The sequence below is a fragment of the Corvus moneduloides genome, chromosome 7, assembly GCF_009650955.1.
Source record: "Corvus moneduloides isolate bCorMon1 chromosome 7, bCorMon1.pri, whole genome shotgun sequence".
Taxonomy (NCBI): domain Eukaryota; kingdom Metazoa; phylum Chordata; class Aves; order Passeriformes; family Corvidae; genus Corvus; species Corvus moneduloides.
Window position 1 is genome coordinate 12,029,813 of NC_045482.1, and position 15,074 is coordinate 12,044,886.

The 15,074-nt window shown below is 41.0% G+C and overlaps 2 protein-coding genes across 8 annotated transcripts in view; both read left to right on the forward strand.

Moving 5' to 3' along the window:
- Positions 1-4,160, forward strand: part of CFLAR (CASP8 and FADD like apoptosis regulator) — a 17,545-nt gene extending 13,385 nt beyond the window's left edge. For 4 of the 5 annotated variants that reach the window (XM_032114290.1, XM_032114293.1, XM_032114289.1 and 1 more), the window contains one exon: positions 261-4,160. In XM_032114290.1, the coding sequence (XP_031970181.1) occupies positions 261-396 (136 nt within the window). In that variant the 3' untranslated portion in view covers positions 397-4,160. The remainder of the gene's footprint in view (positions 1-260) is intronic. The other variant, XM_032114292.1, reaches the window with a different exon arrangement.
- Positions 1,995-14,857, forward strand: CASP10 (caspase 10). 3 transcript variants are annotated; one of them, XM_032114286.1, is made up of 8 exons: positions 1,995-2,079; positions 7,167-7,505; positions 7,649-7,748; positions 8,331-8,466; positions 9,299-9,387; positions 10,784-10,889; positions 11,631-12,135; positions 12,630-14,857. In XM_032114286.1, the coding sequence occupies exons 1-8, from the start codon at positions 2,072-2,074 to the stop codon at positions 12,799-12,801; spliced, it is 1,455 nt and encodes a 484-aa protein (XP_031970177.1). In that variant the 5' UTR covers positions 1,995-2,071; the 3' UTR covers positions 12,802-14,857. The 3 variants fall into 3 exon arrangements, with proteins under 3 accessions (XP_031970177.1, XP_031970179.1, XP_031970178.1); XM_032114288.1 differs by lacking the exon at positions 1,995-2,079 and adding an exon at positions 4,786-5,261; XM_032114287.1 differs by lacking the exon at positions 1,995-2,079 and adding an exon at positions 4,786-5,012.
- Positions 14,858-15,074: the final 217 nt, after the last annotated feature.

Here is a 15,074-nt window from a genome sequence, read left to right on the forward strand (position 1 = left end):
CTTTTTACAAACCCTAAAGCCTTGTCATGAAATCGCAGATCGTCATGTCAGCATAATTAACATTACAACAATGATTTGGGTCATAAGAGTTTGTCTCAAAATGCATGTACAGCCTTGCATTTTAGAGGTCTTGCCTCTGCCGTAAAGACTGAAATTGCAAACTTTCTCCTTGCTGAATCTAAGGTTTTCTTGTCTCTTTTGAATTCTTAAATGTTGTCTTGCATCATTCTCTAATGGAACACTTTCTTTTGTTGCTGCAGGAAACTCTGCCTATTATCTATTCATATGGAACTGAACAAAAAAGTTTACGATTGGAATATGACCGCTGACCCAAGCCAACAATACTCACTTCTGCTCCAGCACACACTGAGGAAGAAACTTTTTTTCCCCACTTAACTGCTGTTACAAAGTACATATCTGAAATGGTTAACAAGAAGCGTTTGCTATGATGCAAACAGTTTCATGCATATATTTACTTTATGCATTGTTACTTCATGTATATCTAAAGTGCCTGTTGCTTCCAAACACAGGAATTTACGAGCATTTTAGTGTGCTAAGACACTAGATTTTGTATTTTAGTATAGTAGTCTCTGAAAGCTTGGATGAGAATGGTAGCTATTGTATAGCACTGCAACAGATCTTGCTACTGAATATAACAGAGTGGAAAGAGGTCTACACCATATAGCTGTTGTGTTTTCCAAGAAAAAACAAGTGTTTTTATTGTTTCATTGGTGGTTCTTAACATACCTATTAGCAGTTAATCCTTAAACAAATACAAGCCAGCCCAAACCACTGAAATGCATGGATTACTTTCCCTGGCACCTAATAGTGGCAAATGTCTCAGGAAAGCATTCCTACCCAGTAATGCCAGATCTTTGCTAACAAGTGCTGCCTTGCATGCCTCTATAGACTGGCAAAACAGAAAGGAAAGAGAGATGGTCTTTTCAATAATCTGGATTCTGCCTTCTTGCTGCACATTAAAGATTGCATTGTCAGAACTGTCCACAGCACACATTCTGTGTTAATAAATGAGACAGTCTGCCATGCTTTGGGCCAAGTATGTTTTCTGCTGATGCAAAAATGAGTCTACATGTGACCGGACATAACAGTAATCTGCCACACAGTTAAAAAAATGTGGGATTTTGTCAGATACTTTGTGGAAGCTGAAACGTGATTCACATTCACTGCACCAGGCATAGTGGTAAAAAGATACTTTAAAATATTTGAGCTTAAATGTGTGTAGCAGCCATGGGCCCTTAAGACTGGATTATGTTAAACACCCCATCCTCACTGCTATTCCTTATGAAAAAGAATATGCCTCTATTAATTTATTTTTTTTTCAAGTGCTTTTGTTCTTGTGAAAAAAAGTGAAAATTGTTTTAAATACAAAAATTTTTCTCCAATGTAGCAATTACCTAACATGAAAAGTTCAGTTAACCTGCTTGTTGTATAACAGTATAACTTGTATGGGGTGTATTAAAGTTTATTGTCCCTGAACTTAGTGACAATAAAGTAGACCACTTGTAAGTATTTAATTTTTCCTCATAATATAGTCTCCTATCCAGGAAAAAAAATGAAGGCCTTGGTGTGCCTTGCTTGGTTTCTGGTTATGTTTTTTAATGGAAAAAGAGAAGGATACAAAAATGACAGATATGGAATCTTAGAAGTTACTTCCTGTGGTGCCTGATAAATGAAGCAGATAGTGGAACATTTCCTGTGGTTGTAGAAATAAGATGCCGTTTCAAGTTGGATATCTAAGTGATGTTAATAAATGTGATCTTCACAAATTAATTTCACTTTCCCATTTCCCTTACTAGCTTTTGCATTTGATGAGCACTTCTGCTACCCTATAGACAACCAAAAGCAGGGAGAATGGAACCAAGAGGAGGTAGATGAGGAAAAGAAATGTGGAAATTTTAAGCAGGAACAAGAAGGGGAATGGTAGAGAGCATCAAGAGAAGAACAAGTAGGGGAAAGACGATTTGGAGGAGAAATACAGTATCAATATTGGAAGGAGAAGAAAACAGGAAAAAGGAAGTGAGAATAATAGTGTCTATCCTTACAGACTCTAATGATGTGGTGAGTTGGTTGATGTTTTGTGGATTGGTTGGTTGGGGGGTTTTGAGTAATGCTAAATAAACTATTTACTTAAAATATTAACAGTAGGATATATTCTGCTTTTACATGTGACAATGTAAGTTTGGTTTGAAGGTTAAGAAGTATGTATGTTCTTTGCCTTACTGCAAGACACAGTAAGTAAAGTCCATTTCATTAAGAAATTATGCAGAAATGCTGTTTTGAAAACTAGAGGCTCATGTAATTAACCCTTTCAGTGGAAAAGGGAGGGAGTCTCTTTGTATATGGCTGCTTGGTTGGAAGTGATTACAACCCTCTAGAGAGTTGTGGGGACAAACATGTATTGTGCAGCATTCATGGCTGTCAGATACCGATTTTTTTATGTTGATGTTTTAATCCTCAGTAGATTCTTAAACCATAGCAGTGCTCAAACTATAATCATTCACCTAAGCAGTATTTATTGCCTTGACACCTCTTTCAAGAGTGGTATTTGGGTAGGCTGATTCCCTGTACCTGCTGCTTAGTGAGAAGTAGTGAGTTTTTATGCAGGAATTTTGTGATGGCAGTTGTCTGTCACTTCTCCCATAGCTTATAGAATCATAGACTCATAGAATATGCTGAGTTAGAAGTGACCCATCAGGATCACTGAGTTGAACTCCTGGCCCTGCACAGGACACACCAAGAATCCCACCATGTACCTGACAGTGTTGTCCAAAAGTTGTTTGAGCTCTGTCAGGGTTGGCACTGTGACTATTCCCTGGAGAGCATGTTCCAGTGCCCAACCACCCTCTGGGTGAAGAACCTCTTTCTAAAATCTAACCTAGCTCTCCCCTGACACAGTTTCATTTCTCGAGGCCTGTCACTGGTCACCAGAGACAAGCAGTCAATACCTCTGCCCCTCTGCTTCTCCTCATGAGGGTGTTGAAGACTGCAGTGAGGTCTCCCCTCAGTCTCCTCCAGGCTGAACAAACCAAGTGACCTCAGCCTCTCCTCATAGGGCCTCCCCTCCAAAACACTTAGCAGGTTTCTATGTCCCTCCATACACATGATAGGGACTGTCTCTTCTTGCTGTACTGCACACATAAAATTTAAGTCTAGAAATGGATGAAGGGTGTGGACTGCATCAAGTTCTCCGTGTATTGCAGATAGTGAAATTATTTCAGGTTAAATGATCCTTTAGCCAAAAGAAAAGGGGGAAGAGAATTTTGGATTCATCATGATTTTAGGGTGTTAACACAAGAACATAAAGAGTGACATGCTGGTGAAATTTCATGGTCTTGGACTGCCAAAATGTCTAGTTTTCAGAGTCTACTATTGAAGGAGATAAAACAAGTTACTCTGCTCCTGCGTTGTCAGAGCTTGGAATAAGGCTGTCAAAGTCACTGCTCCATGGCACTTAATTTCAGGTTTGGTTTCTGATAATTGGAATAGAAATTTCTGTAGTTCTGTATGTGCTGTATATATGGAAGAGGGGAAAGAGAATTGGCAGAATATAAGTGATGCCTTTAAGTGGCTCGGAAGGTGTATTTATGAGGCAGGAGATTCAGTGGTTTGTCCCATATTTAAGTTGCATGGTTTTTCTCAGCCACCTACACTGACGTGGCTGAGCCATAAATTAAGTTTACTTTGCACTGTTACATATTTGTGTATTACAGTGGTTGTCAACTCATCATCCAAAAAAAGAAGTTATGTTCAAGAGGAAGTTACAGTGCTAGCACTTGTAGATGGAACATGTTGTATGGCTGATCTCCCCTTTCAACTCTGCGTAAGAAGTGACTCCTATTACAGATACCTGAGTCAGAGAAGCTTTTTATGGGAGTTTCTGAGAATTCTTTTCTGGTCTCCAGAGTTTTTAAGTTTCTGACATGCAAGATGGTATGGCTGAAAGGAGGCTGCTGTCTGTGTGGATGATCTGTGTTCCATTTAAACTAAATCCCCCATACTGAATTATTTGACAGCTTTTCTGTGGCTGGTTTGAAGAATGTCTATTTTTCAGCTTCTGTATTAGAAACAATAAGACACTATAATTCAATTCAAATGCTGGGTTTCAAGCTGATATTCTGAATAAAATTTCTGTATGCAGTTGACTGATTGTCCCTGTCTCCCTCTAGACCATAGAATAACTCTGAAATTCTTGGTCTGTTTATCCTGTAGACCTCTATAACTTGTTACATTTGTCTGTGAATTTCTCCAGCTCTATAAAAATGAGCTGACTTAATAAAGGACAGCAAGCCTTATAATTTCAACAGGTAACTCGGCTGCTCTTGGTGTGTTGGGCAACAACTTTTGGCATGAGCAAGGAGACACTTCCCATCCTCTCTCCATTGACCCGAGCATGTGCGGGGTACGGATGACCCCGGAGATGCTGAAGGCCCCGAGGAGCCTGCGCTGAGCAGAGTCTGCTCACTTTCCTCCTCCTCCCGTTACTGCAGCGGACACACAGACCCGCATACAAATGGTATGGCGGCCCTCTCCCACAAGCACTGCTCTTCAAGCGTCCTTCCAGTGGGAAAACAAAAAAAATAATGTGCCTAAAATGTTTGAGGCCCTTTTGCGAGGTAGCCTGCTTTAAAATGGCTTGGCAGCAAAAGCGAGACGAATTACTAGTCACGACTTGCACTTCGCACCGTTGGCGCTGCCGGAAGCTTTTTCCCGGGTCCCCTGGAGCGTTCCCCGGCGGGGCAGGGCGGCGCCGCCGCGCTTCCTGCGAGCCCCGCGGCCGCTGGCAGCCCTGCCCGCTCCCGGCACGTGCCCCGGCTCCTTCCCTCACATCCACCTCGTCCCGCTTTCCGCTCTGCTGCTGGCACCGCCTCCTGCCTCGGGCGGGCACTGGGCACGCCCCGCCGGCCCGCGGCAGGGTGACCGCGAAAGGAGCCGCGAAGCGCTGCCCGGGATAGCTGCGGGGAGAGGGCTCGGGATTGGAATTCGTGTGAGAGGTACCAAAAAGGGGGGCTGAAATTGAGAGGGAACGAAGGAAGGCTCCATCTCCCGAGCCCAGAGCCTAACTCCCGCTCTCGTTTTGTGTGGCTGCTCCCGGCTGCCCGCGCGGCCTCCGGGATGCTCCTCTCCCACGTGGGCCTGCGGGCTGAGCTCCCGGCATCCCGGGCGCTCCGGGCCTTTGCATTATATTTAAATCTTTGGGGCAGTGCTCCAGTCAGTAAAACTTTATAAAGAAAAAGAGAAAGGTAATTTTACAATCCTTATCTTGTTTATTTTATACGATTTTCCTTTTCTGAGGCTATATCTCAAAAGCATACGTAAGAGACGCGGATTCGTTACTTTTCTGTGTGGATGCCCTGCCAGCCCAGCTGTGAATGTGCGAGTGAGCCGCGCCAAGCCTGGGCAGAGAGCACATCCTGCGCCCCCGTGTGTTGGTGGTGGGTGTTCAGCATCACCCAGTTTTACCGGATTCTTTGCTCGCTTTCCTTTGCTTTAGGACTCTTGGTTTTTACCATGATGTTTTTCAGTGACCTGTAAAATGCATGAAGTGATAGAGGATTCTAAAAACCCCATAGCAGTACGCTGAGCAGCGGGTGAGCTGGCGGTATCATTGTAGTGCTGGGAGAGGTGGCCAGGCCAGCCCAGCCTGCCCTCCGTCCAGAGGCAGGGAGGAAAGCTTATGGACACCTAGCAAGTGAGGAGAAGTCTTGAAGGTATTCCAAACTCAAGCAGGAAATGTCTGAAATGAAAAAACTTTTCCAAGAATGGTAGCAAGACGGACTTGGAAACTATTTTAAAGGTAGATGAAGGAATTTGAGCGGGATCAAGGTGCTGCACCTGGGTCAGTGCAATCCCAGATATGAATACAGACTGGGAGAAGAAGCCACTGAGAGCAGCTTTGCAAAGAAGGACTTGGGGGGTTATTGTGGATGAAAAGCTGGACATGAGCCAACAGTGTGCACTCACAGCCCAAAAGACTGTCCCCATCAAAAACAGCATCGGCAGCAGGTCGAGGAAGGTGATTCTGCCCCTCTATTCTGCCCTTGTGAGACCCCCCCTGGAGTGCATCCAGCTCTGGGGTCCTCAGCATTGGAAAGATGGGGACCTGATGGAGTGGGTCCAGAGGAGGGCCATGAAGATGATTGGGGGATGGAGCACCTCTGTTTGTGAAGACAGGCTGAGAACTGGAGTTATTGAGCACAGGGAAAAGAAGGCTCCTCTGTGCCCCCACAGGTTATGATATCCTCTTTGGTTTTTCTCCTCCCAGGTGTTTCAAAGGTTTTGGATTCATAGGTGCTGTCCCTTCTTTGCTTTCCTGATACTTTTCTTGTGCTTCCTCATGTAGAAACCTTTGCTTCCAGCTGTTCTAAACATAAGATTGAAGACCTACCAGCCAGAAGGCACTGAAGCACCTTTTTACCTATTTAACCTTCCATGGGCAGAATAGAACTGCCTAGGCTACAGGGAAGAAGTTGGTGTAGTGGAAGGTTGATCAGTCTCTATTAAACCTCAGTAAGACTGAGTTGCTTGTGCAGAGCCTATTTAGACTGAGCATTGAGTGCTATTACATTTTAACTGAAATTTACTTGTAAGGGAGGCTTATAAGGGTTTTTCTATGCCAAACGTCATATACAACCTGGAAGCAAGATACGACTGGGAGTGAATGGATATTCCACAGCTTCAGCTTGGGTGTCAGCCTTGTAACAGAGGAACACCTCCGTGCTACAGCCAGAAAAGAAGCCCTTGGACTATGGATCAAAGAATATGCATGAACCACTGTGCTGTCTCCATCAATAGTTGTAATAAGTTACTGCAGGGACTCCTCCCAGTTGCAATGGAGAGAAGCGAAGATCTAAATGTGGAAGATGTTTAAAAGAACAGGAAACTCAGACCTTGAGGTCATCCAGCACAGTTTTTTGCTCAGACAAGAGCTAACTTCAATTATAGACTGGGTTGTTTGGAGCTTCTGCCAAATCTGGTCTTTTTTGTAGTCTTGTATTTAGAGAAGGAAGTAAATTTCAAATTTATTTAAAACCTTTATTTATTAAAAGGTAATTCAGGGCTTCCAAGCAGTCATTGGGTAAAATTTCAGTAGAAGGATTGCTATATTGAAGATGCAAGTGTTACTAGTGTTTGCTTTTTGCTTTCAGGCAGAGAGACTGTTGTTCCAGCAACATGGAGGATGATGTCAGCTTGAAGTTCCATCAGCAGCTTTTGCTTATTAGCGAAAATCTGGTGACTGAAGATGTAGAAGCTTTAAAATTTCTCTGTACTGACTTGCTCCACCTCAGAAAACTAGAAGGTGTGAAGTCAGCACTAGACATCTTTAAGCTTCTTATGGCTCAGGAATATCTGAATGCAGAAGACACTTTCCTACTAGCTGAACTCTTATACAGAATTAAATGTCACACCTTGCTCGAGAAACTTGGTTACACCAAGGAGAAAGTACAAGAACGTCTGCATGAGAAGGGAAGAGTATCTCCATACAGGTAAGCTTGCAGTGGAAATCTATTCCCTCCATTACTGCTATCTATGCCATACTGTTTTCCTTTCCATTTTTGAGTTCTTAGATTGCCTTTGGTTTTTACACCATCTTCTGTTCCACTTTTATCTCACTGGATCTCTGTTACAGGCAGATGCTGTATGAACTGTCAGAGAATATCACCAATGAGATGTTGAAGGAAATCATATTCCTCCTGCAAAATCATCTTCCAAAGCGATGGATAACTCTTGTATGTGAGGAGTGAGCCAAATGTGTTTATGGTGGGAAGGGAAGGAAGGTGGGAAATAGGAGCAGAAGTGTGAAAAGTGTTTGGCAGAATAGAGCTATAATATGCAGCTAGGCTGGTTGTGTTCATAGGGATAGCAAGAAGGAAGATGTTGACAGGTTAAGAGTAGAATTTGGTCCCTTGTGCCAAGGTCAGTCAGTCACTGACAGTTCACTGTCTAGCATCAGATTATAAAAAAGTGACAAATCAAATCTTTGTCCTGCTTGAGCCATATGCAAGGGAGATTCATGTCCATGTGTCATTGGTACTGTTTCACAGCAGTGAAGCCTTCTTGAAGCCAAGAGTCATTAATACAGTTTGGGTGAATCTGTTTAAAAAAGACCATACCAAATAATAACACAACCAGTGGCTTTCCATGAAGCAACATTTGTGCTTCAACAGTGATGTAAAATTGACTGTTTGGTCCTTGTTGGTAGGGAGAAAAGCAGATAATAATGTGATTGTTTGAGACAGACAGGGCTGAGAGGCATGTTTTGATTTCTAAGGAACAATAATTATATTTTACTCTCTCCTTTTGGCTGTCAGTCTGCTTTGGATTTGCTGATTTTATTGGAAAAACAGGGTCTTTTAACTAAAGACAATGTACAGATACTGGAGGATGTCTGCGTGACCGTTTCACCTGATCTCCTGGAGACAATAAAGTGCTACAAAAAGGCAAAAGGTGAGAAATTCATAGTCTAGGAGTAGGTTTGCTAAAATGCAGAAAGTACTAGTTGGGTCTGGGCAACTGAACTTAAGGTCATATGTGTGTATTGCTGAAACAGGAGCTAGAGTGGCATAAATCTGGTGTAGCAATTCCTGGCTTGCATTATTTCCTAGCTGAATCCATGAAAAACAGGGATGTGCTGGAATATCTGAGGCCACACAGAGCAGCCCAGCACATACAGAACAGGCTGGGAAACTGAAAATCCCTTTATAGTTATGTCACACTTCTCCATTTCCCCATTAATAGTATTGAGATGATGACGACTGTCCTGTAAAAGGCACTGTGTGATCTATGAATGTGCACTACATAAAGGCAGTTGCCTACTAATAGGCTGGCAAGACAAACTGTGTGTGTGCATATGTGTCTGGTACATGGGCTATGAGCATACAGGTGATTTCTGTTCTTATATTAAGAAAATATGAGATTTATAAGTGATTCAGGGGTCTTCATAAATACAGTTAATTTCTAAGCTGATTTCCAGATGAAAAATTAATTTGAATGTCTTGGGTAGAATCTATCCTTGTACCATGGATATCTTTGTTCTGCAGTTTCAATACAAATAGAAGCTTTGCCTTTGTCACAAAAATATATGTAATAAAAATAACTGGAAAACGTTCAGAATAGATCCATTGACTATGACCATGCTGTCTTGTATGGAGGAATCATTCCTTTCAATGAAACAGTATTTCAAATACAAAAAGGGATGTATTGTAGCTAAACTCCTTTTTGCTACGTCCACAAATATTGGATTTATCTTCATAAATATCTATGCTGGGGTTTTTTCTAGATAACAAGGCAGCTAATTTTACGCAAGCCTTCCCTGAACTAAACCTGGAGCTGCGTGGAGAATTCAGCAATGTAGAAGATGAATCCAAGGTTTGAGACAATCTCTTAAATCCTTTTTGAATACCTAGAGATGTGAGGTCTTCATCCTCTCTCAAATGACATCATGCAAGGACATGTGAGATATCTGTATGTCTCGTAAAGTTTCTTGACTTGACTGACAAATTGGCATGTTTCAAAGAATATTTTAACCTTGGAGGCTAGAAATTTGGCAATATTGAAAGGTGTGTTGTAGGCAAAATGGGCATAATACCTTCGAAGTTATTCACACACCAGTGCATGTGCTTATTGTCCTGATAAAGGCAAAAACAGTTTGCATTTGTCTAAGTTGTGCATTTTGGAGATGGCAGTAGAATGTGCAAGACAGAGACAAATGGAGCTTCACAGTTCTCACTTTTTTAATTTGGCTTAGAAAAGGCCTCAGGGCATCTTGAAATTAGAAGTGATAAGGGGTAGCATGCAAAGCCCTTGTTAGAAAGATTAAAAGGAGGCAAGAGATTTTAGTAAGCTATTGCAGAGGTCTTGGTACATGAGAAGAGATCTCTTTTGTGAGATCCCTCTTTAGAAGCCTTATGTGCACTCTTTACCACAGCAGTGGAACCACTGAAATCTCCCTCTGGCCTTTACTTTGTGATGACCATGGATACTGAAGGAACAAGTTGCTCCATTTGTTTATAGCAATTTAATTCTTTGAAGTGCAGTGCTATGACATCCTTTCATCACCTGATGTTTGGACTGCTGTAGCAAAGCTGTTGAAGGAACTTGGAGCGCTGCCTTCATTTTGTTCTACTAAAATGCACAAAAGGAGGGGTGTATTGCTCTCTAGTGAGCAGGAAGGGACTGCAGTGGATGGAGTTTTTAAGCTTTAAAAATGTTCTTTTTTAACAGTGGGAGGTAATTTTAAGTCTTAGCAGAAAAACTGCTAGTGTGGTAGGTTTATGCACTTCTGAGATTTCTGTTCTGCTTGCATCCTTTTCCAGTGGATCAGTATGAATCGCCTGCTCCAGGTACTCATTACTGTTCTCAAAAAAAACTAACTCAGATGTCTAACATCCTACAGTTCCACTGTGAATCCTCTGCCACAAAGCTAAAATACTGTTTTGACATTGGAAACAGTTGGGGAGTGCTGTCCCCATCACCAACTCAGATTGCAGAGTTTGGCTGCTGAATCCTGCCTTTTGCATACAGATGAGAACCCAAATGCTAAACCCTCCTTCTACAGTTTGATAGGATGGTGACAGTGTGCTTGGAGTTCCACTGATGTTTTTTCACACAAGGAGGCACCATTGAGTTCCAAATGTTCAAAAATAGCCCACAGTCTTAGGTGCCTCTAACTCCTGGATGCCAATTTTGAGACATGTTAAGGAAATATGAGTAAGTTGAATAAATTTGTTGAAACTGTAAGCTTTTTTTCATCTCCTTTCCACAGAATATGACAAGCTACAAAATGGATGGACCACACAGAGGATTTTGTCTCATTATTAATAATGTTAACTTCAATAGTTCTCAGAGGAAGGGTTCTTGCAAAGATGCTGGTAAGTTACTGAAGTGAGATTTTTGGAGGATTAGTCTCTGTTTCCCCAGGTGAGTTGATTATGTAGTATTGCTCTGTATTTTATTGTGTATGGTTAATTAATATTCTAAAAGAGTAAAATATTTGATAAGTGTTAAATTGTCATTTATGTATCCTAGGGGAGGAAAGGTTAAAGGACAAGTAACCACTGGGTTTTTCAGTTCGATCATTCTTGAATAACTTTAAGAATCTCTTTTTACTTATCCTTTATCTACAGCTATAGTAAAGAACTAAAACTAAACTAAATTAAACCATCATTCTCCCTAATATAATGCAAAATTCCATAATCAAGCAACTCATTACTTTGTTCTGTTTTCTCTATTTATCTCTTATGTATGGAACTCTTAATAGTCAAAACTGCACCTGGAAAATAATGATGTGAGGAAGTTTTCAAAAGATCTTATCTGAAACTGGGCAAGGGCAGAGTCTTCATGTTTTCAAGTGTCATTTGTGTGCTCACTTACAATGACAATGTATGCACTATTTTCTGAAACTTTTCTAGAAAAACCCAGGAACTCTGTGTTTGAGCTGATGCTGTCTTTTTTTATTCCAGTTAACCTTTAGTTGGTACTAGTGTGAGGATGAATCTGCAGAAGGGTGAGGGTGTAAGGTCTTTCCCCCTCCAAGATTAGCTTGCATGGTGCCTTCATAAAATGTTTCTCTCTTGCCTTAAATTTTCCTTTTATCTTTCATTTATTTACAGAGCAACTGGAGAGAGTATTCACATGGCTTGGTCTGGATGTGAGAACATACACAGATCTGACGTCTGGGGATATTAGAAGTCTCATGCAAACTTGGCAGGATTTACAAGATCACGAAGACAGGAACTGTTTTGTATGTTGTATTCTATCTCATGGAGAGTCAGGAGCAATCTACGGGACAGATGAGAAACTTGTATTAATACGCACCCTTATGTCCCACTTCACTGCCAGTCAATGTCCCCAGCTGGCTGCAAAACCCAAACTCTTCTTTATCCAAGCATGCCAGGGTAACAAAATACAGCGTCCTGTCTATGTTGATACTGGTGCACAAACTTCTGACCTGTCTTCCATGCAAGACAGCTTTCCTCTTTTTGAAAGTATTCCTGAAGAGGCTGATTTCCTCCTAAGCATGGCCACAGTTGATGGTTACGTCTCTTTCCGGCACATTGAAGAGGGTACTTGGTATATTCAGGCCCTCTGCAGCAAGCTACAGTTGTTGGTACCAAGGTAAATAATTGGCTTAGTGCTCTGATTAAATTTTTCTTCTCCAAAGGCAGTTCATCTAGGAACACCCACCCATGTTCTAAGGTGGACGGCATTAGTTAAACTGATGATTTTATTTTACACTGATAAATTTACATTAACACTGCTAGTACCATACATGTAATCTGAAGAATGTGAAGTTCATTGTGAAAAAACACTCAAGACCTCACATCTATAATCTTCAGGCGGCGCAGTTTCTTGAGTGGATATAGGTAAAAATATTTTATTCCACTATTTTTCTTTATTGGTTGAATTAAGCAAGACAGAGCAAGAAAAGGTCTTAGGTTTTTAATATGACTCAAATGAGGACAAGAGAAATTTGGAGAAAAGGATGTGTTTTCTTTTCTGTGTTTTAAATGTTCATACTGTATCTTCTAGCTGGTCAGGGAGATGTTAAGTGGATTGCCATCTGCTCACTAATAAGTAATTTTTTTTTTTTTCTCTCCTTTTGGCTGTAGGGGTGAAGATATTTTGTCAATTCTTACACAAGTTAACGAAGATGTGGCCAGACGTGTTAGCCCTTCAGGGACAAAGAAGCAAATGCCCCAGCCAGCATATACCTTCAGAAAAAAATTTATATTTCCAATACCTACAGCCCCTCCACCTTCAGAGCAACATCAAGGCTTTTAAAACAAATCATTTTATCATCTCATTTAAATGCAGTTCATCACACTACCTGTTTTAAGACAGTTAGCCAAAACCCCGAGGATTTGTTAGCTTTGATGCAAGGTCTCATAAATTTTTTGTCAAACAAACTGTGAAACTGGAGGAGATACAATTAAAACAATCCATGTGCCAGCTATTTACATCATCTATATATTCAGAGTTATCAGTGTTGGAAGAACCACACTTCTGTCATATTAAACATTTTTGTACCTGCACAGGCTGCAAATACAAAAGGTTTTTTCTGGCAGCATTGGGGTTGCATGTAAGCTTTCATATCTAAACCAGGATTGTTAATGGTCTGGTTTAGTCTCATCATGTTTTATTTTGCAGGCTAACAATTTTAAATCCTGTTTCTAAATCCACTAGCTATGTTCATAGAGAGAAAAAAGTGGGAATGAAGAGACAAAACCTTTAGTAGTAAGTGGAAAAGAATTTCTTTCCTCTCTAATGAAACTTAATAAAGAACCAGTTACCAACTGAAATCAGCAATTTGTTCTACAGTGCACACTGATACCCTCAAATAGCTAATATAAACTTCAAGTACAATGAAGTTTTCCAGAACTGAGTAAAGCCAAGTGCTGCCTGTTATTCCCTCTGTTAGACCTTGTGAACTTTTATTTTCCCATCACTTCTGAGAAAATTTAGGATAGAAGATTTGCATGCCATGAAATACAGCAGTCAGATTAACTTTGTTAAGCATTACATTTTTTAATTATCATTTATTGGTTTAGGATCTAAAATGCAGCCATTTGAGAAACAAGGCTTCTATTGACTAAGCTGCTAACAGAATTTTGTGAGTTAACTGAAATAATGCTATGTTGTTTTGTTACGAGCATTTATTATGTATGCCTGTGTCTTTCCTGTTTGTTACTGCATTAAATTCATACATTTTAAGAGCTTGATGAGATAAAAATTATTTATTGGGGTAAGGCTTATCCTTGTTTCTGACTGATTCCTGCACTTTGTTTGGCTGCATGAATCAGTGAGGTTTTAACTGCTTCAGGGTTTAAGCTGAAGTGAAACTTTATCAAAACACTCATTGTTATATATGATTAGCAATACCTTAAGGTGGAGATTTGAGAGAGTACTGTCTAGTGCTATCAGGTACAATTTCTAGCTTGCACTGTTTTTAGGAGGGGAGTTTTGCATCATACAGAGCATTGAAATGCAGCCAGTTTTCCAAACTGTCCCTTTATGATAATGAAGTGATACTTGTGTGGCCCATTGCATTTTAAGTCTTCTGTGTTAGCATGGCTGCCACACTTGAAGTTACATTTATGTCACAGATAAGAAAAATGTTTTGTCCTGTAGTGGAATATATAACATTGGGATGGAATTGTGATGTTTCTGGCTTGCAGTTACTGTTCAAACCTGATGCACTCATTTTGCATGTTTAGGAAACGAATTTTTTATCAGTATGGAGTAATCATTGACCTTGTTTTGCAGGCTCTTGTTTTCATTTTTAGTTTGGTAGACAGGGAATGTCATTGTGCTATCTCACTTTCTCTGTAGAAACTTCTGCCTGGGTAATCTCCAGTTAAATCATAGGTAGGTAAAGGCACTCAGAAAGAGTCTGAGCTGACTTCTGCCTTGAGTTCCCGAGGGGGGAAGGATCCACACTTGTGAAGTGTGAGAGACTGCTGAAGTCTCCCTTGCTCATAAGAAGTTTGTTTAAACAAAGTTTCTGCTACCCTAATTTAACCTATTTAGTGTGAATATTTTACTTGTGTGTGTTGAGTGCTGTGTTTATGTGGCTGCACACTGTAATACCTGGCTGCATGCAGTGGGACTTGTCAGCACAAGCCCAAAGGCAGGGCAGGCTTAGCACTGGAACTGCAGCTGCTATCCAGCCAGTTGGGCATTTCTATGTGATCTCCTGCAGTGTATTGTGAGGTGGAAGTTTGAAACTCTTGGTGAGAGTAGGTCAGTGTTGTACAACTTAAATATTCATCACTCCTTGCTGTCCACATGGTACACCTTCCCTGGAACTCCAGTGACGCAGAGCTGTGCCAGAAAGAAACCAGCATCAAACAAACAAACACACAAATGGGGTTGGTTGCTGTTGAGGCTTACTGATAGCATACAGACACATGCACATGTGTGCGCTCTTCACCTACAGAATTAAGGAAGGGCTGTGTCTTGTGCAGCCCCTATATAGACAGATTTAAGTGGAACTAGTGTAAAAAGAGCCTTCTGGGGTTGGTATCTTGGTAAGGTCATGATCTTAAAAGTGGAAA

What these genes read in the sequence shown, in the direction of transcription:
- CASP10 (XM_032114286.1), top strand. An exon ending in GGAAGAGTATCTCCATACAG is followed by an intron (nt 7,506 to 7,648) that starts GTAAGCTTGCAG and finishes TCTCTGTTACAG; the next exon opens with GCAGATGCTGTATGAACTGT. An exon ending in GTGCTACAAAAAGGCAAAAG is followed by an intron (nt 8,467 to 9,298) that starts GTGAGAAATTCA and finishes GGTTTTTTCTAG; the next exon opens with ATAACAAGGCAGCTAATTTT.